The 17,833-nt window shown below is 54.0% G+C and overlaps 2 protein-coding genes across 3 annotated transcripts in view; both read left to right on the top strand.

The window, feature by feature from the left end:
- Window positions 1–10,354, top strand: part of DCHS1 (dachsous cadherin-related 1) — a 35,489-nt gene extending 25,135 nt beyond the window's left edge. For both annotated transcript variants that reach the window (XM_084773627.1, XM_084773628.1), the window contains exons 8-21: window positions 210–306; window positions 409–566; window positions 753–1,614; window positions 1,706–1,945; window positions 2,074–2,199; window positions 2,691–2,900; window positions 4,089–4,967; window positions 5,075–5,188; window positions 5,334–5,545; window positions 5,636–5,790; window positions 5,975–6,105; window positions 6,188–6,471; window positions 6,811–6,949; window positions 7,270–10,354. In XM_084773627.1, the coding sequence (XP_084629753.1) occupies window positions 210–306; window positions 409–566; window positions 753–1,614; window positions 1,706–1,945; window positions 2,074–2,199; window positions 2,691–2,900; window positions 4,089–4,967; window positions 5,075–5,188; window positions 5,334–5,545; window positions 5,636–5,790; window positions 5,975–6,105; window positions 6,188–6,471; window positions 6,811–6,949; window positions 7,270–9,881 (6,219 nt within the window). In that variant the 3' untranslated portion in view covers window positions 9,882–10,354. The remainder of the gene's footprint in view (window positions 1–209; window positions 307–408; window positions 567–752; window positions 1,615–1,705; window positions 1,946–2,073; window positions 2,200–2,690; window positions 2,901–4,088; window positions 4,968–5,074; window positions 5,189–5,333; window positions 5,546–5,635; window positions 5,791–5,974; window positions 6,106–6,187; window positions 6,472–6,810; window positions 6,950–7,269) is intronic.
- Window positions 10,355–11,079: 725 nt separating this feature from the next.
- Window positions 11,080–17,205, top strand: TPP1 (tripeptidyl peptidase 1). Its single transcript, XM_084773652.1, has 13 exons — window positions 11,080–11,177; window positions 11,302–11,373; window positions 11,640–11,779; window positions 13,040–13,190; window positions 13,372–13,499; window positions 13,647–13,825; window positions 13,944–14,142; window positions 14,299–14,487; window positions 14,676–14,745; window positions 15,531–15,651; window positions 15,764–15,922; window positions 16,112–16,237; window positions 16,414–17,205. The coding sequence occupies exons 1-13, from the start codon at window positions 11,161–11,163 to the stop codon at window positions 16,552–16,554; spliced, it is 1,692 nt and encodes a 563-aa protein (XP_084629778.1). The 5' UTR covers window positions 11,080–11,160; the 3' UTR covers window positions 16,555–17,205.
- Window positions 17,206–17,833: the final 628 nt, after the last annotated feature.

Here is a 17,833-nt window from a genome sequence, read left to right as displayed (position 1 = left end):
CACCAGGACTATGTACTGAAGAAGTAGAAGAGAGATGGGGAGGGATCTCCCCATTTAAGCTGTGAGTACCTCCCAGAACAGGTATAAGACCAAAAAAAAAAAAAAAAAAAAAAAGAATTGTACCTATATGTAGGTGAATGAAAGCCAATTTGGGGTTATTTAAAGCACTGGAAGGAGACAACTGTAGGTGAGTTGTTTTTTCCCCACAGGTACCAGACCGCGTGCCCCCAGGAACACTGGTAACAACTCTGCAGGCCAAAGATCCGGATGAGGGGGAGAACGGGACCATCCTGTACACGCTAACTGGTACGGGGGGGGGGGGGTCAGGGAGGAGGGAACCTGGGATTGATCTCATGGCATGCCTTGCTCCGGCTGCCAAAGCCTCATCCTTCCTCTGCTTGTCCCCAGGTCCTGGCTCTGAGCTCTTCTCTCTGCATCCTCACACAGGGGAGCTGCATACTGCAGCATCCCTGATTAGAGCAGAGCGACCTCACTATGTGCTAACTCTGAGCGCTCACGACCAGGGCAGCCCACCTCGGAGTGCCAGCCTCCAACTGCTCGTGCAGGTATGGCTGCCTTTCCTAAAGTCCCCTGGTCTGGCCCTCTGGATCCCTTCCTGTAGATCCAGATTCTTGGACTCTCTTTGTCAGTCCACTCTGACCACCCTTCCCTAACTACCCAAGAAGCCAGCACAGACACACTTTTACACAGATCCTTCTGATTCAGTTTCCCCCCGCTCTGGTACGCAATAGGTGCTTCCCTCAACTCGCAAGGTGGAGTCACCAGAGCTCACAGAGCCCGACTTGGCGGCAACAGTGCCTGTAGTCCTAACGGTGACAGCAGCTGAAGGTCTTCGACCTGGATCCCTGTTGGGTTCGGTGGCCCCGCAGGAGCCAGCTAGTGTGGGAGCACTCACCTACACTCTGGTGGGTGGTGCCGACCCGGAGGGCACCTTCGCGCTGGACTCGGCCACAGGTCGCCTGTACTTGGCCCGTCCCTTGGACTTCGAGGGAGGGCCGGCCTGGCGCGCACTCACAGTGCGAGCTGAGGGGCCGGGAGGCGCAGGCGCGCGGCTGCTGAGAGTGCAAGTGCGCGTGCAGGACGAGAACGAGCACGCGCCCGCCTTCGCGCGCGACCCCGTGGCGCTGGCGCTACCTGAGAACCCCGAGCCCGGCGCCACGCTGTACACTTTCCGTGCATCGGACGCGGATGGCCCGGGTCCCAACAGCGACGTGCGATACCGCCTGCTGAGGCAGGAGCCGCCGGTGCCTGCCCTGCGCTTGGATGCGCGCACCGGGGCGCTCAGCGCTCCTCGTGGCCTGGATCGGGAGACCACACCCGCGCTGTTGCTGCTCGTGGAAGCTACCGACCGTCCAGCCAATGCCAGCCGCCGCCGGGCAGCTCGCGTTTCGGCACGCGTCTTTGTCACGGATGAAAATGACAACGCCCCGGTCTTCGCCTCCCCGTCACGGGTGCGCCTCCCAGAGGATCAGCCTCCCGGGCCCGCGGCGCTGCACGTGGTAGCTCGGGATCCAGACCTGGGGGAGGCTGCTCGAGTGTCCTATCGCCTTGCGGCTGGAGGGGACGGTCACTTCCGGCTACACGCGACCACTGGTAAGGTTTGGGCCGGGAACGGGAGGCGTGGAGGTTGCTGAAGTGCTAGGAATGCTGAAAGTAGTCTTCCAACCACCTTGCTGCTGCCTAGGAGCGCTGTCCGTGGTGCGGCCTCTGGACCGTGAGCAGCGAGCTGAGCATGTACTGACAGTGGTGGCCTCCGACCACGGCTCCCCGCCACGCTCATCCACTCAGCTCTTGACCGTCAGTGTTGTTGACGTCAACGATGAGGCACCCACTTTCCCTCAGCAGGAGTACAGCGTCCTCCTTCGTGAGAACAGTCCTCCTGGTACATCTCTGCTCACTCTGAAGGCAACTGACCCTGACCTTGGTAAGACCTGTGGGGGATGAATTATGGGAGAGGTGGAGTTGGAGGTGAATTGTGAGAGGGATGGAGGCGAGGGAATGAAAAATATATATACTTACCCTCTGATTATCCTCCATGCTGCCTCTCCTCAGGGGCCAATGGGCAAGTGACTTATGGGGGTGTCTCTGGCGAGAGCTTCTCTCTGGACCCAAACACTGGAGTTCTCACCACTCTGAGGGCCCTGGATCGGGAGGAGCAGGAGGAAATCAATTTGACAGGTATCCTGACAGGATCTCCAAAAACTAGAGGTGTTGTATACAACGTAGCAGCTCGGGTTACATTTTGAGAGCGTCAGGGTGTCAGAAGGAACTCACTTCTACCTTGTCACTCCTAGTTCTTCGGTGCATGCTGTCACCGCAGTCCCTCTACGCCTCTGGGTTAAAACTGCAGCCACTTAGCAGAGGAGCATATTAATATTAGCTGGAAGGTTAAGAGGCTTGCTCAAACTAACAGGAAGTGGCAGGGCTGAGAGCGGACTCCCGGCTTTGATACCTACTTTATTGTCTTCTCTGCCACATCAGTATGGGCGGTGGCAAGGAAAAGAGGGGTTTTCTGGCATACGTGTTACGTGTGCCCATGTGTGTGCCCCGGGGTATGCCGCGAGATACACGTTTTCTGTTTTATACCTGGTAAGCATGTGTGAACCGCATGGTAGGGTTTCTCCATGGCACAGGGTAGGGTAGATCTTGCTGATTCTGTTTCTCCACAGTATACGCCCGGGACAGAGGCTCGCCACCCCTGTTAACTCATGTCACAGTGCGAGTGACTGTGGAAGATGAGAATGACCATACTCCAACTTTTGGGAACACCCACCTCTCCCTGGAAGTGCCCGAAGGCCAGGACCCCCAAACCCTTACCACCCTGCGGGCCTCTGATCCAGACGGAGGACCCAACGGACAGCTACAGTACCGCATCTTGGGTAAGAGGCGGCCAGTGCTGCAAGGCCAGCACCTTCTTGCCCAGTTCTGGGTGCTTCTTGGCTCTTGCCAGTTTCTGCCAATGTTTCTGTGTCCCGTTTCACTTCTTGTGTCTGTCCTGCGTATCAGCGTATTTAAAGTACCTCTTCCAGCACCTCCAGCTCTTTTTTATTTTTTATTTTTGTTGTTGTTGTTCAAGACAGGGTTTCTCTGTTACACAGAGCCCTGGCTGTCGTGGACTCTTTTTGTAGACCAGGCTGGCTTCAGACTCACAGAGATCCACCTGCCTCTGCCTCCTGAGTGCTGGGATTAAAGGTGTGCACCACCCCGCCCCGCCTACACCTATTTTCTTATCCTCCTATTCCTTTTCTTATTTATCTCCCGCACGCAGAGTCAGTTGCTCTCAAACTTTTTTGGCTTCAGAGACTCTTGAAGATTTGTGTGTATGTTATAGGGTCTCAACTATCTTGCTCAGGCTGGTCTTGAACTCATGATTTTCCAGTATCAGGCTGCACAGCAGCTGCTGGTATTACATCATTAACCCAGATACACTCCTAAGTTTCGAGAACCCTGGAGGGTTTTTATGTAGCACATTAAAAACAAAATCAGCATTTGCTGTGTTTCCTATTAAAACTTACCAAAAAAGTTTAAACATCATGGAAGAACAGACAAGGATGTTGCTTGCTGTTTCTGAGTAGGCACAAGAAAATGTTAGGATCTCAGACAAATTGCTGGACAGTATTGAAGATGTAGTCATCTTAAATGTAGCTGAAGGTAGCCAGCACAAACTGAATCTCTGAAAATACTCCCATTTTTTCCCCTACCTAGAATATTCTAGGGAAACAGTTCACAAATACATGTTCCATCAACCAAGTGATGATGTCATATAGCATCCACAAACCTCACTTTATATTTGTGGGATGGGAATGACAACACTATGTAATGTCTTAGGAAAATACTTTGATTTTTATATATATTTAAAGGGTCTCGGGGGACGCAGGGGCCCCAAGACCACACTCTGTGGTCTTTTGTAGTGTCCTTGTTTGCCCTTGGTGTTTCTGTTTCCTCTTTATCTTTGTGTTTCTTTGCCTTTGCCCCAGCTCCCTTCTACTTGTTCCCTGCTATTCCCTGCACGTCACCCCCACCCGTGGGCTGACATGCATATGTCTGTGTGCGCATATTCTCTGCAGATGGGGACCCTACAGGAGCCTTTGCCCTAGATCTTGCTTCAGGGGAGTTTGGCACCGTGAGGCCGCTAGACCGGGAGATAGAGCCAGCGTTCCAGCTGCAGATAGAGGCCAGGGATGGAGGTCAGCCAGCCCTCAGTGCCACCTTGCTTGTGACGGTGACAGTACTGGATGCCAATGACCATGCCCCAGCCTTTCCCGTGCCTGCTTATTCTGTGGAGGTACCTGAGGATGCACCTGCAGGGACCCTTCTGCTGCAACTGCAGGCTCATGACCCGGATGATGGGGACAATGGCCGCGTGATGTACTACTTGGGTGCAGGCACAGCGGGGGCCTTCCTGCTGGAGCCTACCTCTGGGGAGCTGCGCACAGCCACAGCCTTGGACCGAGAACACTGTGCCAGTTACGCCTTTTCTGTGAATGCAGTGGATGGTGCAGCCGCGGGGCCTCTGAGCACCACAGTGCCAGTCACCGTCACAGTCCGTGACGTCAATGATCACGCACCTACTTTCCCCACTAGTCCTCTGCGCCTCCGCCTACCCCGCCCAGGTCCTAGCCTCAGTAAGCCAACCCTGGCTCTGGCCACACTTCGAGCTGAAGATCGTGATGCCGGTGCCAACGCCTCCATCCTATACCGGCTGGCAGGCACGCCACCACCTGGCACCACTGTGGACTCTTACACTGGTGAGATCCGTGTGGCTCGCTCCCCTGTAGCCATGGGACCTCGGGATCGTGTCCTCTTCATTGTGGCTACTGACCTTGGCCGGCCAGCTCGATCTGCCACTGGTGTGGTCATTGTCGGAATACAGGGAGAGTCTGAGCGTGGACCCCGCTTTCCCAGAGCTAGTAATGAGGCTGTGCTCCGTGAAAATGCACCCCCAGGTGGGTCTCTGGTTATATGTCCCAGATTTGAATCCCTCTAGGAACTGGGGTTAGCCATTGACAATGTAATGACCATAGCCCAGGCAAGTCTCCTGTCTTCCCTACAGGGACTCCAGTTACCTCCCCAAAGGCTGTCCATTCAGGAGGCTCAAATGGACCAATCACCTATAGCATTCTCAGTGGGAATGAGAAAGGGATATTCTCCATTCAGCCTAACACAGGTAAGGAACAGGAACAGTCCTGTAAGGGAAAAGGCTCCCAAGGGAGTGGGTTCTCGGGCCAGAGGAGTTTTCGGTGGGAGGAGGAGTTGCCCTCAGCTCCAGGGCAAGGAAAGGAGCTGTCGCTGATGCAGCCTGTCTCTCACAGGAGCCATCACCGTTCGCTCAGCAGAGGGGCTTGACTTTGAGACGAGCCCCCGGCTACGGCTGGTGCTACAGGCAGAGAGTGGAGGAGCCTTTGCTTTCTCGGTGCTGACCCTGACCCTTCAAGATGCCAATGACAACGCTCCCCGTTTCCTGCGGCCTCACTATGTGGCTTTCCTGCCGGAGTCCCGACCCTTGGAGGGGCCCCTGCTGCAGGTGTGGGGTGTGCTGGGAAGATGAGGGTGCAGGGGCTGGTCAGACCTGTTGGTGGTCAAGCCGGTGCCAGGACTCTCCTGTGCTCACCAGGTGGAAGCAGATGACCTGGATCAAGGCTCGGGAGGACAGATCTCCTACAGTCTAGCTGCATCCCAGCCAGCGCGGGGCTTGTTCCATGTAGACCCAGCCACAGGCACTATCACTACCACAGCCATCCTGGACCGGGAGATCTGGGCTGAAACACGGTGAGACAGACCTGGCACCAGTGAGTCCAAGACCCCATCTTGCGTCTGTATGGATTCAAGCCCCTGTCTTGCATTTCTCTCACTCCCTAGGCCACACCTCAAGTTCCTCCAAAGCCAAGCTTTGCCCTCCCCAGGTTTCACTCCTATCTCTAGGCCCTGCTCCCTGACTGTGCTCTGTGTCTAGGCTGGTACTGATGGCCACAGACAGAGGAAGCCCAGCCCTGGTGGGCTCAGCTACCCTGACAGTGATGGTCATCGATACTAATGACAATCGTCCCACCATCCCCCAGCCCTGGGAGCTCCGAGTGTCAGAAGGTGAGGGCCGAGTGAAAAAGGAGGTACGAAGGGCTCTTGTGGTGAGGAGAGTCCTACAGCCACCTTTCCCCGTGTTCTGCAGATGCACTATTGGGCTCGGAGATCGCACAAGTAACTGGGAATGATGTGGACTCAGGACCAGTGCTATGGTATGTGCTGAGCCCCTCTGGGCCTCAGGATCCCTTCAGTATTGGCCGCTATGGAGGACGTGTCTCCCTCACTGGACCCCTGGACTTTGAGCGATGTGACCACTACCGCTTACAGCTGCTGGCACATGATGGGCCTCATGAGGGTCGTGCCAACCTCACCGTGCTTGTGGAAGATGTCAATGACAATTCACCCACATTCTCACAGAGCCTGTACCAGGTACCAGCTCTTTATGGATGTCCCTGTACCCGGGCCTGGGGCTTTTTCTGTTGGAGTAACAGAACAGAGGTAGAAGTGGGTAGACTGGGCTGCATGTTGGGGTTGATCTGGGAATGGGTGGGGAGTGTCCCATTTTAGGGTGGCTTTCCAGGTCCTGTGACCTACATCTGAGTTCTGCATCCTGTGGTGAGAAGGGATGCTAATTCCTATGCTAAAGAGTATGCCTCCTAAGTTGCACACCAAGTATATAGTTCATGGGTCTGAGCTCCAGCTCATAGGCTAAGAGGGACAGTAGGACAGTGGGGAAGCTTGCCACAAATAAATCCTGTTTCTCCTCAGGTAATGATGCTGGAGCACACAGCGCCTGGCAGTGCCATTCTCTCCGTCTCTGCCACTGACAGAGACTCGGGTGCCAATGGTCACGTCTCTTACCACCTGGCTTCCCCTGCTGAGGGCTTCAGTGTCGACCCCAACAATGGTATGTCTTCCCCAGAATCTGGTCCCTTTGTCACTGACTCTATGGGGTTATATTTGGCAATTGGTTACTTCGTCATGTCTCAATTCCTGGATCTCTGAACCAGGGAAGACATCCACTCCCTTTCATCTTTAATAAAAAGTCCCCCCTGAAGACACTATGCACTGTCCCAGCACATAAGCCGTTCCTACAAGTCTGGCTCCCAAAGCCATAACCTAAACCTGCCCACCCCCCACCTCCACCTCCCAGCCCCAGAGAGTTGCTCTTTTTGACACACTGGCATCACCAAATGTTTGTTTCTTTTTCTTCCCCTCCCATCTCAGGAACTCTGTTCACAACAGTAGGAGCAGTGGCCTTAGGCCACGAGGGGCCGGGAGTGGTGGACGTGGTGCTGGAGGCACGAGACCACGGGGCCCCAGGCAGGACAGCACGGGCCACGGTGCATGTGCAGCTGAAGGACCAGAATGACCACGCCCCGAGCTTCACGCTGGCCCACTACCGTGTTGCCGTGTCTGAAGATCTGCCCCCTGGTTCCACCCTGCTCACCCTGGAGGCCACAGACGCTGATGGAAGCCGTACCCACGCCACGGTGGACTACAGCATCATCAGTGGCAACCGAGGCCGAGTCTTCCAGCTGGAACCCCGGCTGGCTGAGGCGGGTGATGGTGTTGGACCAGGTCCCCAGGCATTGGGCTGCCTGGTGTTGCTTGAGCCTCTAGACTTTGAAAGCCTGACACAGTACAACCTAACCGTGGCTGCAGCTGATCGGGGACAGCCGCCCCGCAGCTCAGCCGTGCCAGTGACCGTCACAGTACTCGATGTCAATGACAACCCGCCTGTCTTTACCCGGGCGTCCTACCGTGTGACAGTACCTGAAGACATGCCTGTTGGAGCCGAGCTGTTGCACGTGGAGGCCTCCGATGCTGACCCCGGATCTCATGGCCTTGTGCGTTTCACCCTCAGCTCAGGTGACCCTCTGGGGCTCTTTGAGCTGGATGAGGGCTCGGGTGCTCTGCGACTGGCCCGCCCTCTGGACTGCGAAACCCAGGCTCGACACCAGCTTGTGGTGCAGGCAACTGACCCCGCGGGAGCACACTTTGCTTTGGTACCAGTGACAGTGGAGGTCCAGGACGTGAATGACCATGGCCCAGCCTTCCCGTTGAAGCTGCTCAGCACCAGCCTCGCCGAGAACCAGCCTCCAGGCACTCTCGTGACCACGCTGCATGCAATTGATGGGGATGCCGGGACTTTCGGTAGACTCCGATACAGCCTGTTGGAGGCAGTGCCAGGGCCTGAGGGTCGGGAGGCGTTTTCACTGAACAGCTCCACGGGGGAGCTGCGGGCACGGGTTCCTTTTGACTATGAACACACAGGAAGCTTCCGTCTGCTCGTGGGTGCTGCCGATGCCGGGAATCTCTCAGCCTCCGTCACGGTGTCCGTGCTGGTTACTGGAGAAGACGAATACGATCCTGTATTCCTGGCTCCATCTTTCCACTTCCAAGTGCCAGAAGGTGCCCAGCGTGGCCACAGCCTGGGTCACGTGCAGGCCACAGATGAGGATGGTGGTGCCGATGGCCTGGTGCTCTATTCGCTGGCTACCTCTTCCCCTTATTTTGGCATCAACCAGACGACAGGTGCTTTGTACCTTCGAGTGGACAGTCGGGCACCAGGAAGTGGAACAACCACCTCTGGGGGTGGGGGCCGGACCCGACGTGAAGCACCCCGGGAGTTAAGGCTGGAGGTGACAGCCAAAGGGCCTTTGCCTGGATCCCGGAGTGCCACAGTGCCTGTGACTGTGGATATTACCCACACTGCTCTAGGCCTGGCACCTGACCTCAACTTGCTATTGGTAGGGGCTGTGGCAGCCTCTTTGGGAGTTGTGGTGGTGCTTGCCCTGGCAGCTCTGGTCCTGGGTCTCGTTCGGGCACGGAACCGCAAGGCTGAAGCAGCCCCTGGCCCAATGTCACAAGCGGCACCCATAGCCAGTAGCTCTTTACAGAAGCTGAGCCGGGAACCCCCAAGTCCACCACCCTCTGAACACTTGTATCATCAGACTCTCCCCAGCTACGGTGGGCCAGGAGCTGGAGGACCCTACCCTCGTGGTGGCTCCCTGGACCCTTCGCATTCAAGCGGCCGAGGCTCAGCAGAGGCTGCCGAGGATGACGAGATCCGCATGATCAACGAGTTTCCCCGAGTGGCCAGTGTGGCCTCCTCCCTGGCTGCCCGAGGCCCTGACTCAGGCATCCAACAGGATGCAGATGGATTGAGCGACACATCCTGTGAGCCTCCTGCCCCTGACACCTGGTATAAAGGCCGAAAGGCAGGGTTGCTGCTGCCAGGTGCGGGAGCCACTCTGTACCGAGAGGAGGGGCCTCCGGCTACTGCTACAGCCTTCCTGGGGGGCTGTGGCCTGAGCCCTGCACCCACTGGGGACTATGGCTTCCCAGCGGATGGGAAGCCATGTGTAGCTGGTGCACTGACGGCCATCGTGGCTGGGGAGGAAGAGCTCCGTGGCAGCTATAACTGGGACTACCTGCTGAGCTGGTGCCCTCAGTTCCAGCCTCTGGCCAGTGTCTTCACAGAGATTGCTCGGCTCAAGGATGAAGCTCGGCCGTGTCCTCCTGCCCCCCGTATCGACCCGCCACCCCTCATCACGGCTGTGGCCCACCCAGGAGCCAAATCTGTTCCCCCGAAGCCTGCAAGCACAGCAGCAGCCCGGGCCATCTTCCCACCAGCCTCCCACCGCTCCCCCATCAGCCATGAAGGCTCCCTGTCCTCAGCTGCCATGTCCCCCAGCTTCTCACCCTCACTGTCCCCTTTGGCTGCTCGCTCCCCTGTTGTCTCACCATTTGGGGTAGCCCAGGGCCCCTCAGCTTCAGCACTCAGCACAGAGTCTGGCCTGGAGCCGCCTGATGACACAGAGTTGCGCATCTAGCTGTGGCCCATAACTGGGCCCCGACTTGGGACACGTCCAGTGTCCCCAAAGCAGGCCCCATTCTCAGCCTGCCCCGGGCAGCCTCGGACCATGACTGGCCATGGGGAGGCCACCACCAGTCCCCAGCTCTCCAAACCCCAAACTCTTATAGTTGGGACAGGTCCCACATTTTACCAAGTCTCCTCAGCACTAGGACCACAGAGCGCCTGTTGGTCACTGACCTGTGGCCAGATCCAGTGTGGGGAGAAATATGGGTGAGGCAACAGCCTCGGGTGCTCTTCAGCCAAGACTTCCTGCCCTGCACCAGCACCCTGCGATGGAGCTGAGACTTTATTTATTGGGGGGTAGGGGGATGGGGGAGGTCCCTCCAACCTGTTTGGACCCAACTTCTTTGGGTTCCTCTGACACCCCTGCCCCTGCCCAGAACAAGTGCCAATTCACTCTGGAGCCTTAATAAACTGCAGTTTGTATCCAGCCTCTGGCTCTATTCTGTCAGGACAAGCAGAACTCACCTGGCATGGTACTGTGGAAACCTGGCGCAGTACCTTAGGAGGCCCAGAGGGAGGAAGCACACCAGGACATCTGGAGTAGAGCTGCCTCTGGATGCTCAGGAGCCTAGCTTTGGCCTCTGCAGCTTTTCCCTCAACCGTGATCAGGGCCTCAGATGTAATGGTTTCCCCGGAGAGACTGGCTGAGTAGGGAGGGGGTAGGCTAGGGTTCTAATTCTGAGGGTCTGGGAAAAGATGAGGGTAGTTACCAGAGTAGGTAAGGGAAAGAGATTCCTCAGCCCTACCCACGCACACACATCTTGGAACCACGAAATGTCCACAGTAGTTAAGACTCACTTCAGTTGAGTCTTTGCCGGGTCAGTCTCGGCCCCACGGTTTGCTTGCTTTATAATTCGATGTACACTTGCACTCCGAAGGATGAGGCGGCTTGCTTTTATGTACCAGCCATTGAATTTTATATGAAGAAAGCTAGACTCTGAGAGCTTGTTTTTCTAATGGTGGACAGGCAGGAGTAGCCCACACCGTTAGAGGCGACTCCGTTGTGATTCCTGGAGGGACACACTTGGGCAGCAGACTGAGAGTCCTGTGCTAAGATCTCAACATAACATAACGTAGTGGAGGAATCCTAGTAGCAAGCCCCAGCAAGCTGAATGGCTCATTTCGGAGGGAGGAGTCAGCAACGTCACTAGTTACCAGGCAGGAAGGAGGCAGAGGGACCAGGCAGTGCTCATGTGACTTGCCACGTGACTACAGATCCGCTGAAAGCCAAAATGGGACTCCGGCGCTGGTGAGAAGTTGAGGTGGGAGGGCAGGGGTAGCTAAACAGGATTGCATTAGCGGGGTTACACCTTTGCGGAGGGGGTACAATTGGTGGTTCGGCTCCTGATGAAACCCATCTGCGTTCTCTGCAGCCTCCTAGGGCTCCTTGCTTTCGTCGTCGCCGGCCAATGCACTCACAGCCCTGAGCCGGACCAGCGGTGGATGTGAGTTGATTTAGTGCTGCTGGTGCCTTTCCTATCCTCATCTGCAGACACTGACTCGGTCTTAGCTTTTTTTTTTTCTCCCTCACAACTGCTCCTAGCACCCACTGTATACCTTCCTCGCCACCCCTTCTCGGCTTAACCTCCTGTTACTTACCTCCTTTGATTCCTTTCTGTATCTGGGATTCTACCAGAAGCCTCAGTTCTTAATCCCAAAACATCCCATGATTTGGATTTGGCCTAACCGAGCCCTGTCCCTGACCCTGCAGGCTGCCCCCAGGCTGGGTGTCCCTGGGCCGCGTGGACCCTGAGGAAGAGCTGAGTCTCACTTTTGCGCTGAAACAGCAGAACGTCGAAAGACTCTCGGAGCTGGTGCAGGCTGTGTCGGATCCCAGTGCTCCTCGATATGGTGCCTATCAGAAGTGGGGCCAGGAAGCGGGAGGCAGAACCAGGCAGGCAGTGGCTGGTGCAGGTCATGTCGGGTGGTGTTTCCGGTCTGACAGACAATTGGCATTAACTGCCACATTTTTACACACACCCACCCACACACATCAAATGTTTCACCTGAGTTCTTCAGCCTTCAAACTAAGAACATATCTACTCCTAGTGTCATGAGGTGATAATCCTACCTACGCAGGCTAAAACAGTGAGATTCTGGACCCAAGGCCTGCCTGGGCAGTGAAGCAAGACTGTCAAGATAGGAAAAAAAAAGCGCTTTAGGGTGTTCACCGAACATGTGTAAAACCCTAGGTTCAGGCTCCGGTAAGACAAGGGGTGGGTGTGGAGCAGATGTGTCTGAAAGCACATGTTTCGTAATCAGATCGAGATTGAAATGGTGGTTTCTACTTGCCATCTAGCAAATGGAGAAATAGCACTAGTATGTGTACGTGATTATCAGACCGTCCGGTCCCTCCGCCCCCACCATACCACCTTCCGCATCCTCCTGAGTACTGAAGTTGCTAGTTCAGCTCCCAAACTGACTTCGGGTTAATCCGCTCTGGCTGTCCCTCTTTTCCACCAGCTCAGTTGTTTATTCTCTCTCGTGGACTACTGCCCAGCACCCTGACGGGTTTGCAGTTTCCTCTCCTTCACCCGACTCCCCAGAGCACTGTCCCAGTCTATTCCAGAACATTTCTCTGATGGTCAGGTTGGATTGGGTCCTTCCCTTGCTTAAAGTCCTGTATGGTGAGGCGTGTGTGTGTGTGTGTGTGTGTGTGTGTATGTGTATGTGTGTGTGTGAAGAATAGAGGCTGAGGAGAGGAGCATCCTTAGATCACCCAAGAAGCTCTTGCATGCAGGAAAGAATGACTCACCATTATGTTGTTTAAAATCACCAAGCATGAAGATCTGAGCTAAATCACAAGGCTCTGTATAATTGGCTCCAAAAGTTTGGAAAAAAAATTTTTTTTGAAGATAAGCTTAAAATGGGACATTTAAAGTTTATTAACTTCCTTGAATTTTTGTGACTGTGGCAGCACATGCTGTGCGTATTTCCTGGCCATGACATTCTGAGTCTCTCCAGCCTCTTCTTCCCAGCGTTAAACTCCCAGTATGCCTAGCACTTACACAGTCCTCCTTGAGACGTCTTGATGTCTGCTGATTGAGGGTCCACCCAGGCGAGCCAGGAGAGCCACAAAGGAAGACAAGTTCCTCTTCTGAATCCCTGCAGGAAAGTACCTAACCCTGGAGGATGTAAGTGAACTGGTCCGCCCATCTCAACTGACTCTCCGCACTGTCCACAAATGGCTCTCAGCAGCTGGAGCCCGGAACTGTCATTCAGTGGTCACACAGGACTTTCTGACTTGCCGGCTGAGTGTCTGGTGAGAAGTAGTAATTGCCCCGTGGCATTAATTGTCGCTCCAAGGAGACAAAAGACCCCAAAAGGAGGGAGTTGAAAGCTTGTGGGTAGAGTTAGTGGATGAGACATGACAGCTGGCTGTTAGTGGGGGCTCAGGCCAGCTCTTCTGCTCCCCTTTATGCCTTCTGTTTTCTGACTTCCAGGCAGGCTGAGCAGCTGCTCCCTGGGGCTGAATTTCATCGCTATGTCGGGGGACCTGCGGAGACTCGCGTTGTAAGGTCCCCGCATCCCTACCAGCTCCCCCAGGCCTTGGCCCCTCACGTGGATTTTGGTAAACCCAATGGGGTTGGTGGAGGTTGGGGATGGCAGATCTAGAGGCTGAAGAAGTTTAGATGCCACAAGAGGAGAGCGGTGTTGCTAGCAGGAATGTGGGTGGTAGTGTCTGTGAGACCTTCTTAAGCCTGACCCCTTTCCGCAGTGGGGGGACTGCACCGTTTCCCCCCTTTATCATCTCTGAGACAACGGCCAGAACCGCAAGGGGTAGAAACTGTTGGCCTGCACATGGGAGTGACTCCGTCTGTGCTCCGTCAGCGATACAACCTGACTGCACAAGATGTGGGCTCTGGCACCACCAACAATAGCCAAGCCTGTGCCCAGGTGAACCATGCAAAGCCCTGGTGGGGTCCTCACAACCTCCTCAAGATAGCTTTAACGTCTTACTGCCCTGAGCCTCGCTCTCTGACCCGTGATTTCCCTGATTTGGATGTCTCCACAGTTCCTGGAACAGTACTTCCATGACTCAGACCTGTCCGTGTTCATGCGCCTGTTCGGTGGTGGCTTTGCGCACCACACATCCGTAGCCAGAGTGGTTGGAAAGCAGGGGCGAGGCCGAGCTGGGATCGAGGCCAGTCTAGATGTAGAATACCTGATGAGCGCCGGTGCCAACATCTCCACATGGGTCTACACGAGCCCTGGTAGTGCTGAAAGAATTAATTAGTTGGGGCATGGGAAGATGGGTTGGAGTAGGCTGTTGCTCTTCGCTTCATTTCATCAAGGAGGTGCCGTGGACTGAAGGGAGAGTCTAACAGTCCTCCGGTGACCACCGTATCCCTTCTTTTAAAACGATCCAGGCCGCCATGAGGCACAGGAGCCCTTCTTACAGTGGCTCCTGCTTCTCAGCAACGAGTCAACCCTGCCGCACGTACATACTGTGAGTTACGGAGATGACGAGGACTCTCTTAGTAGCGTCTACATGCAGAGAGTCAACACTGAGTTCATGAAGGCTGCTGCTCGTGGACTCACGCTCCTTTTTGCCTCAGGTAACTTTCTACCCTAAATTTAGACTTCCCACCTTTACCCCAGCTGACCTTCAGCGTGGTTTCTGATTCATACTAAGAACTACTGCTGTGACCTGCAGTAGGACGTGACACCTACATGTCTTCTCTGGAATACGGGCCCACACCCCAAGCTCTTCCCAACTCATATGAATATGTAATATGTCTCCCAGGTGACTCAGGAGCTGGGTGTTTGTCTGTCTCCAGAAGATACAAGTTCCGTCCTAGCTTTCCTGCTTCTAGGTAAACACCTCACATGTGACTTTGACCCCACCAGGAGCTGCTATGGCTTCTGCTTTACCTGTCTTTTTTTTCTTTTCTTTTCTTTTGGTTTTTCGAGACAGGGTTTCTCTGTGTAGCCTTGACTATCCTGGACTCACTTTGTAGACCAGGCTGGCCTCGAACTCACAAAGATCCACCTGCCTCTGCCTCCCGAGTGCTGGGATTAAAGGAGTGCTTTACCTGCCTTAGTTGCTGTACTTGCCCCTTTTCTTCCTGTATGTCCCGGGCTGCAAGCCTCCTGGGCAGAATATGGTGACCAGTGTTTCTCTTAGTCTCTAGACATTTTAGTTGCAGGGCTTTTGGCTTTGTTTTTTTGTTTTTTGTTTTCTGTTTTGTTTTTTTAAAAATTTATGTGTTTATTATATGTACACAGTGTTTTGCCTGCATGTACACCAGAAGAGGGCACCGGATCTCATTATAGATGGTTGTGAGCCACCATGTGGTTGCTGGGACTTGATCTCAGGACCTTTAGAAGAGAGCAGCCAGTGCTCTTACCCTCTGAGCCATCCCTCCAGCCCCGGGTTTTGGCTTTGTTTTGTTGTTGTTTTGTTTGTTTGTTTGTTTGTATTTGTTTTTCATGTAGAGAAGTATACACACTCAACTCAAGCCATGTCTTAAGGGCTTTCAGCCTCTCAGTAAACCCTGGGTACAATCTTATTCCCTTTTCCAGTAGGACCCCGACCACACCCCCCCACGTCCACATATCTTGGAGGTCACCCACTATCTGAATACTGTCTTCTCCTTAGCCCTTATGTTACTACAGTGGGAGGCACCTCCTTCAAGAATCCCTTCCTCGTCACAGATGAAGTGGTTGACTATATCAGCGGTGGAGGCTTCAGCAATATTTTCCCACGGCCTTCATACCAGGTTTGTGCACGCTCGGGTGGATTTATGGAGGTTGGGACAAGGGGGCTGCCCTCAGTCCAGCAGCCTGCTGCCAGGCCCCTGGCCAATACTCACACTCAGACATGTCCTGCAGGAGGAAGCAGTAGCCCAGTTCTTGAAGTCCAGCGCTCACCTACCACCATCTAGTTATTTCAATGCCAGCGGCCGTGCCTACCCAGATGTTGCCGCACTTTCTGATGGCTACTGGGTGGTCATCAACAAGATCCCCACCCCGTGGGTATCTGGAACCTCGGTGAGAACCAGCTTGGCTCTGAACCCCGCACACTCAGGAACTCCCCTCACTCCCCTACCTACAGAATCTTGCACCCCAGAAGCCCTGACACCTCAGAGACTTCTCATCTTTGCGAGTAGCGAGTATCGTTCCTCAAACGTCTAATCCCTCTGAAACCCTGATCTATTCTTGAATCTTCATCTCTCGCAGGCCTCTACTCCAGTGTTTGGGGGAATTTTATCCTTGATAAACGAGCACAGGATCCTCAATGGCCGCCCCCCTCTTGGCTTTCTCAATCCAAGGCTCTACCAGCAGCATGGGACGGGACTCTATGATGTAAGTGTTAGGGGAAAGAAGTTGGCTGTAGTCACAGGATGGGGAAGGGCTAACGTGAACTGGGCGCGCTTTTGCTACGTGGGATTGCCTCTGTGCCACGGATATAAATAAGGCACAGTCTGCGAGCACTGGTACCAGCAGGCTCAGCTCTGATGCCGCCACCACCTCCTTTCCAGGTAACCCGTGGCTGCCATAAGTCCTGCCTGAATGAAGAAGTGGAGGGTCAGGGTTTCTGCTCTGGTCCTGGCTGGGATCCTGTGACAGGCTGGGGAACACCCAACTTCCCAGCACTACTGAAGACCCTTCTTAATCCTTGACCCTTTCCCGCCCTGCCGGAAAAGCAGAACTATCCCCTGTACTACAGGAGAAGGCTCAGTTCCTTGTTATTGCTCGACAGAAGCCCTGCTGACTGCTTCTTTGTGGCCTGCTGCAGGCATCTTCTCCCTAACCCTCAAATGCTGGGAGCAGGACTCAACTGGAACCCTACTGTGCTCCATCAAACTCAGGTCTCTTGATTTCTGCCTCCAGATCCTCAACAAGATGCTATCACCAGCATCTCTTGTCTCGCCCCAACCCCCATCTCTCCTTCCTCTTTCCAAGTCGAGAAGTGAAAGCAGGGGATGAAGGGCGGTCTTCCATTACTGACGCCAGCCAGCAGGCCTGTCCAATGCTTACCACCTCTGCACCGACTTACGCTCTGTTTCTCTTAAGTTGGTTTCTCAGTTCACAGTATTGAGACCTTTGCACTAATCACTTAGTCTCAGGGAGCAATGGTCTCCCTGATGTTTTCTAACATACACTTTTCAATCTTTGTTTTATAGCCATTTTATTTGTTTGCTTGCTTAAGAACAGGTTGGCAACAATCTATATACATCGTCTAAAGAAAGTTAAAAATTGGTAAACTTAGAATGTTTTAAATATGTTCTCATTGGCAACATTTCTCAACAAAATAAACAGGTCATTACAAATTTTGCTTCAACAATTTTTAAAATTTATACTTTATTTGCCCCTTCTTGGCTACAGTAAAGCAACAGTCAGTTTTTAATTTCTCTCTCTCTCTCTCTCTCTCTCTCTCTCTCTCTCTCTCTCTCTCTCTCTTTCTTCCCTCCCTCTTTGGCTTTTCCAGACAGGGTTTCTCTGTGTTAGCCTTGGCTGTCCTAGACTCGATTTGTAGACCAGGCTGACCTTGAACTCACAGCGATACACCTGCCTCTGCCTCCCCAGTATTGGGATTTAAGATGTGCACCACCACGCCTGGCTCCAGTTTTCAATGTCAACTTTCAGATATTTACAAACATCCAGCTTCTGTGAACCTAGGTGCTGCTCTTTCCGTCAGTTCCCCGTCATCCTGTTTCCTTAGCTTCCAGTGTGTACCCCATCTGACCTCAGTAGTTTGCCTCCTACTCTGCTAAGCCCTGGAAGACTGCTGTTCTTCATTGCTTCCATCCTTAGGTTTTTGCTCTTATTTTATTCACCAGGCCTTGAATAGATCGCTGACATCTATATCCATAGTGATTGACACCTCAGATGTAAGACACCTCAGTACATCATCCCCCTTCAACAAACCTAAACTGTTGCATCTCCTAATACACAATG

This window comes from Acomys minous (genome assembly GCF_964271855.1).
Source record: "Acomys minous genome assembly, chromosome: 2".
Classification (NCBI taxonomy): Eukaryota; Metazoa; Chordata; class Mammalia; order Rodentia; family Muridae; genus Acomys; species Acomys minous.
This window is presented reverse-complemented; position numbering and strand designations above follow the sequence as displayed.